The 19,713-nt window shown below is 41.0% G+C and overlaps 1 protein-coding gene across 1 annotated transcript in view; it reads right to left on the bottom strand.

The window, feature by feature from the left end:
• nup210 (nucleoporin 210) overlaps nucleotides 1–13,192 on the bottom strand; it is a 51,632-nt gene extending 38,440 nt beyond the window's left edge. Inside the window, exons 1-11 of the mRNA XM_055892973.1 lie at nucleotides 12,526–13,192; nucleotides 11,383–11,522; nucleotides 6,286–6,417; nucleotides 5,295–5,391; nucleotides 4,804–4,954; nucleotides 4,032–4,164; nucleotides 3,698–3,856; nucleotides 1,508–1,576; nucleotides 1,302–1,408; nucleotides 712–852; nucleotides 413–550 (exon numbers count right to left, since the gene is read on the bottom strand). Coding sequence (XP_055748948.1) covers nucleotides 413–550; nucleotides 712–852; nucleotides 1,302–1,408; nucleotides 1,508–1,576; nucleotides 3,698–3,856; nucleotides 4,032–4,164; nucleotides 4,804–4,954; nucleotides 5,295–5,391; nucleotides 6,286–6,417; nucleotides 11,383–11,522; nucleotides 12,526–12,692 — 1,434 coding nt within the window. The 5' untranslated portion in view covers nucleotides 12,693–13,192. The remainder of the gene's footprint in view (nucleotides 1–412; nucleotides 551–711; nucleotides 853–1,301; nucleotides 1,409–1,507; nucleotides 1,577–3,697; nucleotides 3,857–4,031; nucleotides 4,165–4,803; nucleotides 4,955–5,294; nucleotides 5,392–6,285; nucleotides 6,418–11,382; nucleotides 11,523–12,525) is intronic.
• Between the last annotated feature and the right edge of the window lie 6,521 nt (nucleotides 13,193–19,713).

Genomic DNA, 19,713 nt, shown 5'->3' on the forward strand with positions numbered 1-19,713 from the left:
AACGATATATTTTGTATTGGTGTTGTACCATTGTTCTTACGTAATATAACCATATACAATTTTAGAAGCGCAAGTCTTAGTGATGGACTGTGACATCCCCACAGCCTCCACAATGGATTAGTCCACTCAGACTGTCGCGAATCAGACAGGTACACCATTCAATTATTCTAATTTTTTGCTACTGCTTGACTAAAGAAATCTCAGTGGACCAACAGCCTATCGACCAAACAACAGACCAGTCGACTAAATGGGGTCGGCCCTACTAAATATATTCATAAACACACAACTTGATGCAAGTCTAGTGGCTGATTTGCGAGATTCTTCAGCAACATGGGTTCGAAAAGAAAGGGTATCAGTGAACATATACCGAATGATTCTAGACTGGCTTGTATTTTTTTTAAATGACAAATACCTGTATTGTGTACTGGTAGGCTCCAACCTTGGGCTGCCATGGAAACGTGAGGATACTGGGACTGAGGACTATGGGATTGTAGATTTCGACATCCTGTTCATTATGGACTGTGTTGGCCAGCTCATGGATTCTTCCATTCTAGAACAGAAAAACAACAACCGTGTTAAGACATAGCCAAGCTATTTTTAACCAATGACAATGATCTCTCACCGTTGGATCTGAGATAGCATCAATGATTAAAGACAACACACTCAAAATATCTGCGAAAGAAACTAATTCAAGGTTAGGACTAAACTCACTTGATCCACCACCGATTTGAGCACAGCTTCAATTAGTGTTAGCCCGTTTTTCAAAGCCTTGACACGGTGGTAGGAGCCATTCAGGGACGACTCCAGAATCTCAAAGTACTCCTCTGGGAAGGCAGCTTCGATCCGAATGTTCTGCAGACAGAAACAATCAAGAGAGTAGCACTTAAAAATACAGAAGGAAATAAGACCGAGAAGAACTGTTTTAAAGTGTGGAACAAAACAACCATCAAAGAGGACAAACGACGTTGTCCATATAATAGACCAATGAGAAGGTGAGACAATATGTTGTCCATATAATAGACCAATGAGAAGGAGAGACACTAAAATAATATGACGTCCATCTCAAGTGGAGGAGGAAATTATTGTCCAAAAACAAGAGGTGCCACAACAATTTTATGTCTCCCGGCTGCATTTCAGTCTGCAGTTGATTAAACATCAAGAGGAAGATGCAAAATTATACTGACAATAAATTTCAGTTTTCCATTTTAGAAGAGTGAGAAGAGTGACAGTGTTACAGATTTAACAAACAGATCAATCAATGACGGTATAGAATTAAGACAACATAGGCAGAGCTTACTTACATCAGATAAGTAAATCCTATTGCTTGACTTGTCAAACACTTCGATGAGGATATTATACACTCGTCCAGTTTCCAGGACCCAGCTCTCTCCAGGATTAATCTTAAATCCTGGGAGAGAAAGACAATACGAGTTCAAATTTGAACTGGAACGGTATACTTTAAAATTAAAAATCGCTTATACACAAGGATGAAAGCCTGCAAACATACCCAAGTAGCCTGGTTCCACCACATACAGAGTCCCGTTGGGCAGACGAGACACCCCTTGCATGCGAAGGCCTGAGCAATTCTTATTAAGGACAATAACGTTAGGTACACAAAGAGTGGCATTCTGGGACCGTTCTAGTTATACTGACAACACGGTTCATGTCTCGTGCTTGTCAAGTGCACAATACAACTCGCTGGGGTAGGGTCTTAAGTAGAGCTTTAGCTAGTCAGTCTGTCAAGTCCTGTTATATTACTGCCCGTCTCTGCTCCACTAGGCGCACTCACCTCCTCCATATACACAGATAAAGCACTGCAATCCACTGAGGAGGATATATTTACGCCCAAGGGGGTGTGGTATATGGCCAATACATCACGGCTATGGGCTGTTCACAGGCAAGACGCGACGCAGAGTGCTTGGATACAGCCCTTAGCTGTGGTACATTGGCCATATACCACCAACCCCTGAGGTCCCTTATTGCTATCAAACTGGTTACCAAAGTAATTAGAACAGTAAAAATACATGTTTTGTCATACCTGTGGTATTCGGTCTGATATACCACGGCTGTCAGCCAATCAGCATTCAGGGCTCAAACCATACAGTTTATAAGATAGACTGGAACACTCAACTTCATCATTACTCCGTTCCTACACAGTACACCATTCATGTTACACACCACTGCATGTCATTACATCAACCCTGTTGATGTGACAAGTGTTGTGACATGATTAGGGCTGTTACGGTGACCGTATTACCGACACGCCGGCAGTCACGAGTCATGACCGCAGTCAAATTCCACATGACCGTTGAGTCACAGTAACTAGGCTTCTCCAAAACCGTGCTCTGATGCCACCGATGGTCATTAGTAGCCGAACTTGCTAATGGTCCGTACTCAGCCCTTTATTGTCCCTCTAATCACTCTGACATCAATGCAAATGCTAGGGCATACGACAGGTGCATGCATGATAATGGCACACTCTAAATCAAAACTAATATCACGCATATATTATTTGGTAAATAGAAAGACAAGATTACATTGAGAATTGTCTGATGGATGACAATATCACTTGTGAATGATGGCCAGCGTGTGCAGTCTAAGATACTTTGTCACTTTTTCCAAATCAGTCCCATGCATCACGTAGCCGAGCCCATAGGCCTACATGTTTTGAAAAGGTTGGTCTCACAATGCCTACAGGCCCAAGACCCCTGGAACACGGTTTGATAGCCCATAGCCTACAGAGCCTAGTGAAACGTGTTCTTATAAGCCCGTCACTGCGCAATCATGTATGAAAACAGAGTTTTGACTGGCCACCATTTAAAACAGGATCCCAGCTTTCTCATGCGGATAGATTTATTGCTCAATTCTTAAAATTAAGCACATTCATCCCCTTTACAACCGGTGTCGCTTACCTGGCATACAAACAAATGAAGTGCTCATCTTTCATGCAACTTTTTTCAAATCAGCATCAGTCGCATCATGCACCCTTAGAATGTATTAGAAATCAAAACAAATAGCCTAACATTTGTATCTCAACTAAAGTTGCATAAATAACTCTTAATTAAGCATATAGGAGTACCTGTTTGTTTGTTAACAGCTCAACACAGAATAGCTGCACGTGCACACACCATCAGAAATCATTAGGGAAACATATCCTTTCTATTTTATTCAGCTATGTTCAATTGTATTGTTCCTACTGAGAAAATAAAATAAATGCCACTGGAATTAAGCAAACATTGTCTGCTAAATTAACTAGTGTAGCCCACAGCCATATGGCATAGCCAGATCAGGTCCTAACATAAGGATGACTCAGAATATGCTATTCCGTTCTTCTGAAATAGGCTACATTTTCTTCATATCGTGTTTCTTTAGACCTGCCTAAAATAAATAATGGATTTATTGTGATGGTGTAGTCTATATTCAATGGATTTATTTATTTTTAAATGTACATGTTCCAAAGGTTCACATCAGTGGCTTGTAGGCTATGCGTGGAAGCCAGAGACGCTAAACGTGTTTATGTTAATAGTCGACTATCGTAAGACAGGCAGTTATTCGTATGGCAATCACCAGCTGACAAAATGTCATGACTGCCACAGGCCTAAATGTTGCTCCATAGTTCCCAAATAATGTCATAGCACAGTAGAGGAGTCCAAAACTAATCAAGATCATGTAAAGTGTGATATGTCTTAAAGGATACTCTTGTGATCCAGCACCACGTTGATTTGTCCCAGGTGCAGGCCATTGACAGTGGAGGTGCTCTGGTCCAGACTAGCCACTGCCAGCTCTTGGTTTCCATCAGGCCCAGCCACACTGTTCTTGAGGTGCAGCTCATATTGGTCACAGGGCATGGATAACTCTGGAACGCAACAGAACTAACCCGGGTTAGTTCTTTTATCATAATATCGCCATTATTTACTTCATACTGTAACATGCCACCCTGAGCTGTGATATGAATAACCATCTAACCATTATTGGCACGTGATTCAATACGTAATTTATTGTTCATTTACTTGATTCAAATTCAGACCTACCTGTGATCTTTCCCTGCCTGATCTTCTGGACCTTGTATTGGATGGATGTGCCCACCAGCAGGTAGACATCATGTGCAGGGCTCAGTAGGATGTTCTCCAGAATCAGCAGTTTCACCTCTGCTGCACCCACATCCTGTGTGAAGGGTAGATACCATAGTTACGGCACAGCAAACTACACATGCCGTTTGACATGCCGAGAAAACCAGACCAAATCGGTTACAGTATGATTCACACGCTAGCAATAGCTCCCAACACTCCAAGGCATGTCATTAATCTAATTGTGTCAACTTTGTAATCATATTTCATATCATGACGTACAAAACTACTTTACATTTTTGGTATATATTTGACTGTTGTAAATACACCCTTCAATGGTACTGTAATCTCTCTATGTTATCGAATATTACGCCTGCCCTATGACTGTGGAGTCTCATTTCAGAGGGGTTAGACAGGCTCTACTAGCTGTGACGTCACAGATAAGACTGGAGAGGAGACATCACTGTTACGCAAGTCAGATTGTTATTTATAGCCGTCAATGCCCCCGGAGGGCTGCTGCCTGCCACGAGCCGAGACGATGGCAGGAAACTACTTCAACTAAGCTCAAGTTTTTATACCCCTCTGAAGTTCCCTTCCCTCGCTTCTACAAAAAAAAAAAAAAAAAAAAAAACACTTCTGATTTGAGGTCCTTGAGACGATATTTAATTATTAACTATACAGTATGATACAGTCTACTTCAAAAAACAAGGTAAAAAATTCAGGACATTTTTAAAACCTTATAGAGAGATTCTTGGATTTTGGCCTTGAGCTTAGCGTGGCCCGTTTTCAGTCCTGACACCAAGATGATATCTCCCTGTTTCCCCACTTTCTCCATCTCAGAGATGTAACCAGGGGGGGTGTACGTAGACTCTGAGAACTTAAGAACCCTTGAGGGAGGGAAAAGGATTGGAAAACACATTACATGCCTATTATCGACAGTGACAAATGGACATCTTACAATTAACCTCCACATACAGAGGATAATATATTAGACTTGTGATAAGATTACTTCAGGATAGGATAGGCCTCAGGTTTTGAGGTCAAATCTGGCACAAGGAAAATCATAACCAAAATGTATTTAAATAACCTGATAAGTCACAGGTAAGATTGAATTTGCATTGAATTTCCATCCTTAAACCAGTTGCTATAATGATGTTGTTGACCATCTACTTTACATTCACCCTCACGGGCAGGTTGTTCTCCATGATTGAGTGCGAGGAGACGCACCTTAATGAGTTGTAGGAGTCAAGGTATCCATCCATGTCTGCGTCTTTCACTATGGTCCAGTCAAACACCAGGCTTGCTAGGGTGCTGAAGGTGTTTCCTGCACAATCGACAATTTGGGAGTGAGAGACGTGGCCAAGTACATGCACCCATTGCTTGGGATTAGATTTAAGATGCGTTGTGCAATTTAAGTTTCAACTTGAAAATATACATCACACTGCTACAGGCAAAACATTGCCCCGTGAATTTGCGTTGAAAGGACTTAAATCCCTGTGGACAAGACGGCAAATACAGCACACCACTTTGACTAGTCCCTAAAGGTCACGGTCCTATAAGCCCAAACACCAATAATCCTCCTTCAACACGGCATTTCAGCTATTTCCATTTGATAGACCGGAGAGTAGTACACATAAAGGCTAAAACAAACAACAAAACGCAGCGCGCCTTAGGGGCCCGTCGTCAAACGGAATCAGGTTGCGGCTCCAGCTCATTGAACAGAGTTTGTCTGTGCCTGGCCCAAATGGAACCAGTGAGACAGAACAAAGAGACATTTAACCACTGCCTGAGGACAGGGAAGGCCTGCCACGGGGGAAATCACAATCGTCACTACTGGAAAAGTCATTAAACTGGCTAGTCCACACAACAATACCGTGGATCTCTCTATGCATTAAGCTGAAGCGGATAGCACTTCAAAGTTATTCTTATATCTGTAGTAAAGCTGTAATTACTCTACTAAGAACATTGCAGTAACATGTTGCAGAGCAATTGCAATGTAAAAAGTTTACACAAGTGGAACATCAGGACTTTGTTGCTACAATGGTGATACAATGTCACTAGAGTAAGTACACGGTTAATAAAGAGGTAGGCATAGAGCAACTTGATGTAAAGTGGTGTGATGACAGCATACTGTGACGTAAATCTCTCGGAGCAAAAGAGAACCGGCGCTACAAGCCGTCCAATAGAGCACAACAGTGTATCCTTGAACACTCCTCACCCTCAGAGTCCAGGGCGTGGATCTTCAGTTCCAGTGGCGAGTCCTCCAGGTGCAGCTCTCTGGTGGTGGACACTATCTGGATCTCACTGATGATGTCCACGATGGCGTCACAGCGCAGTACCTGTCCCGTTACTGAGTACAAGAGGAGAGGACAGCCACACACACACACACACACACACACAGGTAATGCAGCCAGTTATCATCAAACGCACCAAACCTTAGCAATGACTGATACGGTACGAGGTGTATTCAACGCAAGAAAGGAAACAGCTCAGAGGTCCTGCTGTGATTAGCGACGGGCTACATTCAAGTATTACTGCACTGTTCTGTACAGTTTCAACGGGATTGTTGTTAAAGACGTTTATAAGAAAGGCATCTGAAAGGGCCTGTGTGTTAGGCACCTCTAATTACAGTCTGTATCACGAATGACTGCCCCATGACAAGCCAATAGCGCTCGAGTAAACATCTGGCTTGCAGTACCATTGCACAATGTGGTAAAGCAGCAGTTTTCATTCATTTTACTGAGCCCCACGGGGATACACTTTTTGAGATCTAGCCAAGCACTTACAAACCGGATTAACCTAATGAAAGGGAAATATTTCAACATGTACAATACCAGTCAAAAGTTTGGACACACGTACTCATTGAAGGTTTTTATCTTTCTTTTTTGACTATTTTCTACATTGTAGAATAATAGTGAGGACATCAAAACTATGAAATAACACATGTGGAATCATGTAGCAACCAAAAAAAAAGTGTTAAACAAATCAAAATATATTTTACTCTTCAAAATAGCCACCCTTTGCCTTGATGACAGACTTGCACACTATTGGCAGTCTCTCAACCAGTCATGAGGTAGTCACCTGGAATGGTGTGCCTTGTTAAAAGTTAATTTGTGGAATTTCTTTCCTTCTTCCTTCTCATTTGAGCCAATCAGTTGTGTTGTGACAAGGTAGGGATGGTATACAGAAGACAGCCCTATTTGGTAAAAGACCAGGTCCATATTATAGCAAGAACAGCTCAAATAAGCAAAGAGAAACGACAATCAATCAGTTAATCACAATCGGTCACAATCGGTCAGTTAATGCAAAACATTTTAAGAACTGAAAGTTTCTTTAAGTGTAGTCACAAAAACCATCAAGCGCTAAGATGAAACTGTTCATTAGAGTTAACTGCACCTCAGATTGCAGCCCAAATAAATGCTTCACAAAGCTCAAGTAACAGACATCTCAATATCAACAATTCAGAGACTGCATAAATCATGCCTTCATGGTTGAATTGCTGCAAAGAAACCACCACTAAAGGACACCAATAAGAAGAATAGACTTGCTTGGGCCAAGAAACACGAGTAATAGACATTAGACCGGTGGAAATCTGTCCTTTGGTCTGATGAGTCCAAATTTCAGATTTTTGGTTCTAACCGCTGTGTCTTTGTGAGACGCAGAGTAGGTGAACGGATGATCTCCGTATGTATGGTTCCCACCGTGAAGCATGGAGGAGGTGGTGTGATTTGCTTTGCTGGTGACAGTGTCTGTGATTTACTTAGAAATCAAGGCAAACTTAACCAGTATGGCTACCACAACGTTCTGCAGCGATATGCCATCCCATCTGGTTTGCGCTGAGTGGGACTTTCATTTGTTTTTCAACAGGACAATGACCCAAAACACACCTCCACGCTGTGTAAGGGCTATTTGACCAAGGAGAGCGATGGAGTCCTGCATCAGATGACCTGGCCTCCACAATCACTTGACCTAGTTCATAGGGTCGATTTAAGCAATACACTGAGTAGATTATCTGGTGATGGCCTATAGGCTAAATCACCTCAACTTCCATGGACCAAAGTATAACAAGTCCTTACCTTGAACCAAGTCTCCATACAACCTTTCCATGCAAGTAAAGCACATGTCGGATACAAAATGTCATGACAGACCTAATGGAAACAGCAAATGTGTCGGTAATCTTTCCAAATGTTGACAAAACAAAATACGCTAGACATGGTGGGATCTTTTCGTCTGTGTAAAATGAATTATGCGAGAAATGGCAGTTGAAATGCTTTCGTGCTAAAATATTGATATAATAACCATTATATCGAAGTAAACTGAGTCACATGATGACACGTGTGCTCTTCCCACTATGACTAGGGAATTGATGCAGTTTATTAGATTACAGATGAAATAAATAATGATGAACTTCACATGGTGGTAAAAGTGCAAGGTGATGAGCTTGATGCTTCTTTCCAATAAATATTGAGGCTGTTATTCTGGTGACATGATGATCGATGCTTGGCTGCCATTTGACCACATTTTTATAATCTCGCTCTTTTGTCCATAATCATTTCATCATGTAGGCTATACCCGTACTGTATCTGTGAGCAGTTGGCTTGCGCGCACATGCCAATACCAGAGAGGGCACATTCGCTATATAACGCAAACCATCAGTAGAGTTGAAAATTCAATGAAAACCCATTTAACCTTTTCAAACACGAGTTCCAGATATCTCTATTCTTGTTTTTCTCCCCAATTTCGTGGTATCCAATTGGTAGTTACAGTCTTGTCTCATCGCTGCAACTCCCGTACTGACTCGGGAGAGGCGTAGGTCGAGAGCCGTGCGTCCTCCGAAACACAACCTAACCAAGCCGCAATGCTTCTTGACACAATGCCCTTTCTTGAAACACCCTACACCTGGTGACCGTGACAGCGTGCACTGCGCCCGGCCCGCCACAGGAGTCGCTAGTGAGCAATGGGACAAGGACATTCCTGCCGGGCCAAGCCTTCCCCTAACCCGGACGATGCTGGGCCAATTGTGCGCCGCCTCATGGGTCCCCCGGTCGTAGCCGGCTGCAACAGAGCCTGGACTCTAACACAGAATCTCTAGTGGCACAGCTAGCACCGTGATGCAGTGCCTTAGACCACTGAGCCACACGGTAGACCAAGTTCCACATATCTCTAACGGTCGCCCCAGCGCGAGTTGTTTTATGCACACAAATGTCGAGAATGCACTCACTGTTGCAAAATGTGATCATTACGCAACAGGATAGTTAACTGCCTGCTAATTATCTATAGGCTATATTTGAACTTGTCAATTTAAAATGATTATAATTAAGTTGTATTTTCTAACAACAGTTTGAATTGAGGCTACATTTTCCGGTTTGGATGATTGTGTTACGCTGTAGCTACTTCGGTGAATGTCTGAACATTGCATCCAAAAATAAACTGCTCACATTCTGGACATAACTTTGTAAGGACTGTGTTTGTGAAGATAGTTTCTGAAAAACAGTGTGGCCAGCTCAAATTCTGATTGTTGCGTCATTCGAAACTGGATGTTCTAAATAAGCGTTCTAATTAGAGGACGACCGATTATGATTTTTCAACCCCAATACAGATTGTTGGAGGACGAAAAAAAGCCGATACCGATTAAAATCGGCTGATTTTTATTTTTTATTTATATATATATATATATATTTGTAATAATGACAATTACTACAATACTGAATGAACACTTACTAACTTAATATAATACATAAATACAATCTATTTAGTCTCAAATAAATAATGAAACATGTTCAATTTGGTTTAAATAATGCAAAAACAGTGTTGGAGAAAAAAGTAAACAGTGCAATACGTCCCATGTAAAAAAAGCTAACGTTTAACGTTCCTTGCTCAGAACATGAGAACATATGAAAGCTGGTGGTTCAATATTCCCAGTTAAGAAGATTTAGGTTGTAGTTATTATAGGAATTATGACACGTCAACTATTCCTCTCTATACCATTTGTATTTCATATACCTTTGACTATTGGATGTTCTTATAGGCACTTTAGTATTGCCAGCCTAATCTCGGGAGTTGATAGGCTTGAAGTCATAAACAGAGCTGTGCTTCAAGCATTGCTAAGAGCTGCTGGCAAAACGCAGTAAACTGCTGTTTGAATGAATGCTTACGAGCCTGCTGCTGCCTACCACCGCTCAGTCAGACTGCTCTATCAAATATCAAATCAAAGACTTAATTATAATAAACACAGAAATATGAGCCTTTGGACATTAATATAGTCAAATCCGGACAATATCATTTCAAAAACAAAACATTTATTCTTTCAGTGAAATAAGGAACCGTTCCCTATTTTATCAAGCAGATGGCAACCCCAAGTCTAAATATTGCTGTTTCATTGCACAACCTTCAATGTTATGTCATAATTGGAAAATTAATTACAGTCTTCACACAGTTCGCAACGAGCCAGGAGGCCCAAACTGTTGCATATACCCTGACTCTGTTTGCACTGAACGCAAGAGAAGTGACGATTTCCCTAGTTAATATTGCCTGCTATCATTAATTTATTTTAACTAAATATGCAGCTTTAAAAATATATACTTGTGTGTATTGATTTTAAGAAAAGCATTGATGTTAATGGTTAGGTACATATGTGAAACGATTGTGCTTTATTCGCTTATCAGCTTTTTTCGCGAATGCGCTTTAGTTAAATCATCACCCGTTTGTCAAAGTTGAAGTAGGCTGTGATTCGATGATAAATTAACAGGCACCGCATTGATTATATGCAACTCAGGACAAGCTAGTTAAACTAGCAATATCATCAACCATGTGTATTTAACTACTGATTATGTGAAGATAGATTGTTTTTTTACATTAATGCCGATTAATCCGTTGACCTCTAGTTCTAATCACACCAGTTTGAGTGTATTCTGCGTAGAATGATCACACCCGTTTGTTGATACGTGTGAAAAGGTTAACTAGTAAAAAAAAATATTTGGTATTTGGGAATTTAACCGCAAACTCGTTTTTATGTGCACTATGTCATCAAGCACAGACTTATCTGCAACAAGTCAGAGAATATTCACATGAAAATCTGTTGCCATTTGGATGGAAACACATCTATGGAGAGATTCAAGAATAGCTTATGTGAGAATATGCTATTTCAATACTACCCTCATGAACTTCTGTATTAGCAGGTAGGCCCATTTCACCTGTTCACGTTAGGCTCGTATTATGCTGGAAGAAAAGGCCCTCCATGGCTGTTTGACCAAAAGCTTAGCCACAATAAAGACACCTTTGCATCTCTCTTCATCCAACTGGGTACTGCACTCACCGACATCCTCAGCCAGTATGATGCTGGTGAGTCTGGAAGGCTGGGTGGAGCGGGCCTGGAGGACGGCTCTCTGGGAACACAGTCTGCTGACGTCAACTTCCACAGCCTCGATGCTGGCCACCTCCGGTCTGGTGGAAGACCTGGAGGAACGAAAGGTATTCAGACACTCTCTGGGGACAATTTAAGTTTATAGATAAATAACCTCTTATTTATTAAAAACTGAAGTGTTTTACTTTCATCAGGGTGCTATTCAGCATAACCCGATGAACATAAAATCGGTCTAATAACTCACATTTTGCCTAATCTCAGTTAACACTGAACTGAAGTCTTGCGTAATTGGTCAGACGCTCGATTAAGTTTTGGGTCCATAAGTGTTAAGAATAGAGATTGATTGAACAAGGATCCGAAACGAAGAGCTCCACCCGATCTCTTTGAAGTTACAGGCAATTCTGTGCCAAATGTCACATTTTATTACTAAATTCAAAAGATGCTAATGCAAAATCGTGATTTGTCCAAAGCACTGGAACTAACGCTGCTCCTTATCTCACATTTCCCAATGTATGACGACAGATCTACCAATTTGTTTACGTAGTCTACGAGAGATTATATTTTGCCCAAGGACGTGTTGGGAGCGGTTATCTATCAAATTAAAGATTTTGACAGGAAATGGCTCTGATTGATGAGGCACAGGTTCTAAAATGAAAAGCATAAAGTTTATTTCATTTTGCACTGCCTCTATGCACACTCACACTCCAACACACTAAACTTGCACACTCATTTATACTGACTCTACACACATACAATCTTCATTTATTACGCTGCTGCTACTCTTTTTATCATACACTGGACAGTTTATGGGAGGCATATGGCAGGGCCTGGGCTCATATCCATGTGCATGATCCCCGGTATTTTCCAGACACCGTCATGCCTGTTAGATAATACCCAAGCCAAAACTATTTCTTCCATAAAGATATTGACTTTCTATCAACTAAAATCATTATTCTGATTTAATATTTAGTTATATGCCACAGTGCATCGTAATGACCTAGTATGTAAGATGATACATGCGTGGACCAAGCAACACATTTCCATGGCGGTAATATTCTAGGAAAGGTACCCATCTTTTTAAAGATATTCACTTACCATCTGTAACAGCCTTCAGTTGCCTCCAGCGTAAAGTTTATTCTAGTGCTTCGGGCAAGTGGTAATAAAACTTTGGGGATATTCAACTTTGAGGCACACGTGGTGTGAATTGAACTTGATATCAAAAACAAAAACACTGATAGTGAAATCAACGCAAAAACCGCCATTTTTGAAAGCCAGATAGATTATATTATAATAAAAAAATAAAATTCAAATTGTTAGAGGTTATAGCCTACTACAGTTCAATAATTGTATCATTCTTTGATCCTCAATTAACATTTCCGACAGTGAGTGACCACCAAGAGGTAGGTAGGTACGCGTTAGATTAAACTAACATTGCTACTGTAACCATTTATTTCAGCAAATATTCGAACCATTGATAGGCTAACGTTACTTAGTTTCAATTCCTTACACTAACGGAGAGCCGCGACAGCATGCCTATGATAATTTCACTTGTTCCCCTAAATGTACACGTTCAATTCAAGTTTCCTACAAAACTCTTAGATAAAATATACAGTAGACTTTCGACTAACGTCTAAATTAACGATTCAATTAATTTAGACAAAAAATACAATTCACAGGACATGCAGAAATACCCGCCATTACAAATAATTGGAGCTGCAGCGTGCATGCTGGGAGTCTGTTGACGTCATTTACAAAGTCGCAAATGTGAGTCTATGATGACGCTTTGTCTTAAAGATGCAGAGTTCCGCTTTTTGCCGGAACCATTTACGCCTAAATATTTTCACGTACACGAGGAGCTCTGCTTTAACTCACCAGCATTCCAGCAACATACAGTAGGCAGCCTATGTCTTTGCACCACTTACATACCACTCACATACTCATTCAGTCACCTATGGTGAAAGACAACTCAGTCAGTGCATTTGATCATGAGGTGAACTATGAATGCTCCTTATAACAGGGACACATATGTCCAGGTGTGATCTGGACATGTTACTATATCCCCTGTATAGCCTATCTCAAGATATGAAACTACTGGTAGTCTGATACATAGAGTCCTACTGATAAAAGCAATTGTATTGTGGTTTCAAAACACTGATTGTAATGTCTGTGATTCTCTGGGGAGAGGAAACGTTGACTTGGTCTCTGCTTTGACCCCAGACTGATGAGGATCACTGTATAGCATTAGTTAGTGAGTACTGCACCATTCCTCAATGTGATTGTTGTTCAGGAGGTCAGCAGGTCTAAACAACTCTCAGCAACCCAATTCTTCCTTTAACTACCAGCCGCTCTGTCTGAAAGAGAGCGACCCGGCTTTATTTTACTGGTTTGTGACCCACTGACACCGCCCTCAGTTAGGGGGGAATTAAGCAGCTCAGGAGTTAACACACACACAGGGAACTTTAATTAAACACACTGAGGAAGATGAATATGGGATGTACATGGGGATGGAAAGTGGGAAAGGTAGTGGAATGGTAGTGTAGAAGGAAATGAAAGGCAATGAAGATACAATATTAAAAGAGCATGAATAACAGTTACACATTATGTATCTATTATTACTTTTATTATTATGTGTTTTACTTTTCTATTATTTCTCTATTTTCTTTCTCTCTGCAATGTTCGGAAGTGTCCAAACGTAAGCATTTCACTGTTAGTCCACAGCTGTTGTTTACGAAGCATGTGACAAATACAATTAGATTTAGATTTTTTGATGTTTGGCCCCAACCATTTACAACTAGAGGAGTTGAGTCAATAAGCCGGGAGCATGTACTTCAGGATCAAACACAGAGCTTTTAGTGCTGCCGGGTTTAAAGCAAGCCGCTTCTCTGTCAGATGTATGGCATAGTATTTTTAAGGTGCACTGAGCACTGTCAAAGTAGATCTTCTTATCCTCAACTGAAAGAATGTAGCCAGTGTGGGCATTCCATATTTGTTGAAGGCGGCCCTCAATTGAAAAAAGCCCATCTTTTCCCAACAAATATGCATATTGGCCCAATGTGGGCTAAAATAAATTGGGTCGATGTGCCGTTGCTATTTAATAGGAATGTACTTATTTATGCCAATTTTTATTCAATACATAAATTGCATATTTTTCAAGCCCTTAAAGGTATTTAGGGAATGTGATACATTGTATCAGAAATACAACCAAGTTGCTACTATCATACATATATTTTTTTACACGAGAAACTGTTGAGTGTCTTATATGTCACATGCACTTATGTCTTTTTAAATAAAGGCTTCATTGTATTGGGCTGGTTGTGGCTTATCTGTGTTGGGCTGTTGTAGGCTAGCGAGGGCCGGGTTACTGAATGGGCACACAATAGTTGGGGGTGATTAATTGCAGGAAATTCACTTTAAAACTGCAACATTGTATCATAGCCTCGTTACAAAATGTGTAGAATAGCAATATAAAACTGCTACGTTTTTCAACACAAACTGTCAGGGTCCCAAATGTGGTAGTCCTGCCCTAAGGCTAGCCCATGTTGGGCTGATGGGGCTTGGTGTAAGGTAGCCCAAGTTGGGCTGGTCTGGGCTAGCCTGTGTTGGGCTGGTGTGGGCTAGCCCATATTGGGCTGGTGTGGTTAGCCCATGTTGGGCTGGTGTCAGCTAGCCGTTTTTGGGCTTTTATGGGCTTGGTATGGGCAAGCAGAAATGCCTTCCTTGCCCACCGAATACCCACATGGGGCCAATTGGGTTATGTTTGCTAGGGTCTTGTCATTTTGTACAATCACTGAGCTATCTTAATCAGCTTTTGGCTCTGCATAGTAATTGTTATATTTAAAAATATATATGTTTTACCTTTATTTAACTAGGCAAGTCAGTTAAGAACAAATTCTTACTTATCTTATCATCTTACAATGATGTCCTACCCCGGCCAAACCCGGATGACGCTGGGCCAATTGTGCGCCACCCTATGGGACTCCCAATCACGGCCGAATGTGATGCAGCCTATGACAAAGGTATAACAAAAAGGCTAATTATTTTCTGTTCATTACTGGGCAAAGGTCAAGCAAAAGATTCAAGTCATAAGTAAGTACCTTGTGTATGATATTATCACTAACCCTGTATATTTTTACCAGGTGATGCATCTAACTGCATGTAGTGCGCCCCTTTCCACCCCTAGATGTCACTAGCTAAATTTCCATCCAATTGGTGACAGATTTTCACGCGAATATTCTAAATTCCGCATAAAGAAAATATGCGCATTTTCCCACTAGTGGAGATTTTCACGCGAATATTCTAAAATCCACATAAAGAAAATATGCGCATTTTCCCACTAGTGGTGTTTCCACCAAACGAACTTGTTGCAGATAAAAATCATTGCGTGATGAGGTATGCTCACACAATGTACTTTTTCATGTACCAGAAACAAATCTAATGTTGAATGTGTTCCCATCGCATTTTCTACTCTAAAGATTATTTTGACCCAAAAACTGTTGCATTAACTAGCAAATGTGCCTTGCTCTGGTATTGGCACGTGCGCTCTATCCAGCAGCTCACAGATACAGTGCAGTTAGGCTCCTCCGGTAGCGGGTAGGCTAGTCTACATGATGAGATTTGGAAAAGTGCGAGAATGTTTGTATTGGGGCAGTCATCATCGACCATCATGTCACCAGAATAAGACCCTCGACTTTTCTTGGAAAGGAGCATCAAGCTCACACCAAACACATTCACCACCCTGTGAAGTTAATAATAATGTATTGAATCTGTAGCCTAATAAACTGCATTGTTTTTTGAGTCGTAATGGGATGACCACACACAATGTCATCACGTGACTCCAAGTTTACTTCGATATGATGGTTATTATATCAATATTTGCGCATAAATGCGCTCCCACCGTCATTGCTCATTTCATTTGACAGAAAAAAAGATCCCGACCAATTTATCTGTAGGAATTTATGAAATTGTACCGACATGTCATGTTTCCATCACAGATGTCTTGATTTTTTTAAATATGGTAACGTTATGCCTTTACGCTCATGGATGGAAACGTGGTTTGTGACAGCTGTTTTAATTTTGTTCTTCAGAGCCTTCAAATGTGCAGGAATGGGTCATTCAGCACTCTTTGGGAGTTCTATGTTTATGTTCATATAGGCGTATAGATATAGATATACCTTCAAATGATATACTATTTGGTCTGAAATTGGATGTTTTTGAAACATTGTTGTTCTTCTATTCCATTCTATTCAATTCTATTCTAGTCTATTCTATTCTACACTGAGAACATTAAGAACACCTGAGCTGTGTTCGAATACCCATACTAACATACTGTATACCACATACTTAATGAGTATATGCTACATACTATATACTATTAGTTCATTTTAGTATACTGTAAACGAATGGGATCCTTTCAGTTGAGCATACTAGCTCTTCGCCTGTCTACCGCCTGTCTATTCAACCTCTTGCTAGCAAGTTAGCATAACAAATTACTAGTTAGACATTTTACGACCTCGGGTGTGTTCTTAAATTCATTCTGGAGGGCCAGAGTTCGCTCGTAAATTCAGAGTATTTTCAAAATTTCCTCGGGCCAAGGAGTAGGGTTGATTTGAGAGTTCTGACCTTACAATGGCAGTCAAGCACCCAAGCTAATGTTGGCTAGCTTGTTAGCTACTTCCAGACACAAATGAGACCACTCTGACCATTTAATCGCCCTAGCAGAGCTGGTTAGGCAGTTTTCATGTTATCCAGAGTGATGACTGTAACTGTGCTGCTGGCAACAATTTAAGTACACTTTTTTGCCGAAGGCCATATTCAACGGGTGTTGAGCGGTTGTAAATTCATTACTCTGCGCGAATTTAAAAAAGCACCCAAATGTCCATTGAGAACGCACAACTATACCATTTAGCTTAGCTAAGAATGACGTGAATAATCAAGTCAATAAACGTTGGGTAGTTAGTTAGACAGCCTATAGTTAATATACTGGCAAGTTTGATGTATAAGTAGGCAACTATCGTGTAGCTAGCTAACAGACCGGTACATACTGCTGTAATGATATGCTATGTGGTTCGTAAAGACAGCGCAGCTAACAAATTGTCAGCCAACATAACGTGTAAGGTAACTTATTTGAAAAGTCATTACTTTATTACATGTTCTTAATATTTGTCATAATTAGTTAAAGCAATGAATTTGTATCTGCTGTCGTTGTACTTCGGCTGCATATTTTCCGCCATTTTCTTCATATCTGAAAACGATGTGAAGCCACGGCCATTTCCTGAAGAATTGCATTATGGGCCCTAAAGTATGGAAATAGGGTCCTCTGCGTGTATACTTCGTATTTTGGCGAATTTAGTACAACATCTGGGAACTTTTGGCCTACTAACTGGGGCGGCAGGTAGCCTAGTGGTTAGAGCGTTGGGCCAATAACCGAAAGGTTGCTAGTCGAGTCCCCAAGCTGACAAGGTAAAAAGTCCCTGAACAAGGCAGCTAACCCACTGTTCCTAGGCTGTCATTGTAAATAAGAATTTGTTCTTAACTGACTTGCCTAGTTAAAACAAAACTAACTATATCCATACTATGACCAATAAGCATACTATATACTCAATTCATGTCACAAATAGTATGGTTAGTATGAGTATTTGAACATGTCTCTTTCCATGACATAGACTTATCAGGTGAACACTACACTACATGACCAAAACTATGTGGACACCTGCATCTCATTCCAAAATCATGGGCATTAATATGGAGTTGGTCCCCCCTTTGCTGCTATAACAGTCTCCACTCTTCTGGGAAGGCTTTCCACTAGATGTTGGAACATTGCTGTGGAGACTTGCTTCCATTCAGCCACAAGAGCATTAGTGAGGTTGGGCACTGATGTTGGGCGATTAGGCCTGTCTCGCAGGCCAGTCAAGTTCTTCCACACTGATCTTGACAAACCATTTCTGCATGGACCTTGCTTTGTGCACGGGGGCTTTGTTATGCTGAACCAGGAGAGGGCTTTCCCCAAACTGTTGCCACAAAGTTAGAAGCACAGAATTGTGTAGAATGCTGTAGCATCAAGATTTCCCTTCACTGGAACTAAGGGACCTAGCCCGAACCATGAAAAACAGCCCCAGACCATTATTCCTCCTCCACCAAACTTTACAGTTGGCACTATGCATTGGGGCAGGTAGCGTTCTCCTGGCATCCTCCAAACCCAGATTCGTCTGTTGGACTGCCAGATGGTGAAGCGTGATTCATCACTCCAGAGAACGTGTTTCCATGGCAAGGTCCCATTCTGTGAGCTTGTGTGGCTTACCACTTCACGGCTGAGCCGTTGTTGCTCCTAGACGTTTCCACTTCACAATAACAGCACATACAGTTGACCAGGGCAGCTAGTAGGGCAGAAATTTGACAAATGGACTTGTTGGGAAGGTGGCACCCTATGACGGTGCCACGTTGAAAGTCACTGAGCTCTTCAGTAAGGCCATTCAACTGCCAATGTTTGTCTATGGAGATTGCATGGCTGTGAGCTCAATTTTATACAACTGTCAGCAACAGGTGTGGCTGAAATAGCCGAATACACTCATTTGAAGGGGTGTCCAAATACTTTTGTGTATACTGTATGGGATAGGATCCCTTGTTCATGTCACTTGTTAAGTCCACTTCAATCAGTGAATCAAATCAAATCAAAGTTTATTTGTCACATGCACCGACTACAACAGGTATAGACCTTACAGTGAAATGCTTACTTACAGGCTCTAGCCAATAGTGCAAAAAAAGTGTTAGTTGAACAATAGGTAAGTAAAGAAATAAAACAACAGTAAAAAGACAAGCCATATACAGTAGCGAGGCTACATACAGACACCGGTTAGTCAGGCTGATTGAGGTAGTATGTACATGTAGATATGGTTAAAGTGACTATGTATATATGATGAACAGAGAGTAGCAGTAGCGTAAAAGGGGGGGTGGTGGGTGGCGAGACACAATGCAGATAGCCCGGTTAGCCAATGTGCGGGGGCACTGGTTGGTCGGCCCAATTGAGGTAGTATGTACATGAATGTATAGTTAAAGTGACAATGCATATATGATTAACAGAGAGTAGCAGCAGCGTAAAAAGAGGGGTTGGGGGGCACACAATGCAAATAGTGACCACGTTTATATGCGCACAGTATTCTGGATAGTAGGTTATATCCCGCCTGTCTTATTCGGGATAAGCTGTTTACATTTACCTTTGATATCCTGCTCACGAGTATCCTTGTATCCGTGAATAAACATAATATTTCTGATTAAAGTTCATATGGG

Source organism: Salvelinus fontinalis, chromosome 31 (genome assembly GCF_029448725.1).
Source record: "Salvelinus fontinalis isolate EN_2023a chromosome 31, ASM2944872v1, whole genome shotgun sequence".
Taxonomy (NCBI): Eukaryota; Metazoa; Chordata; class Actinopteri; order Salmoniformes; family Salmonidae; genus Salvelinus; species Salvelinus fontinalis.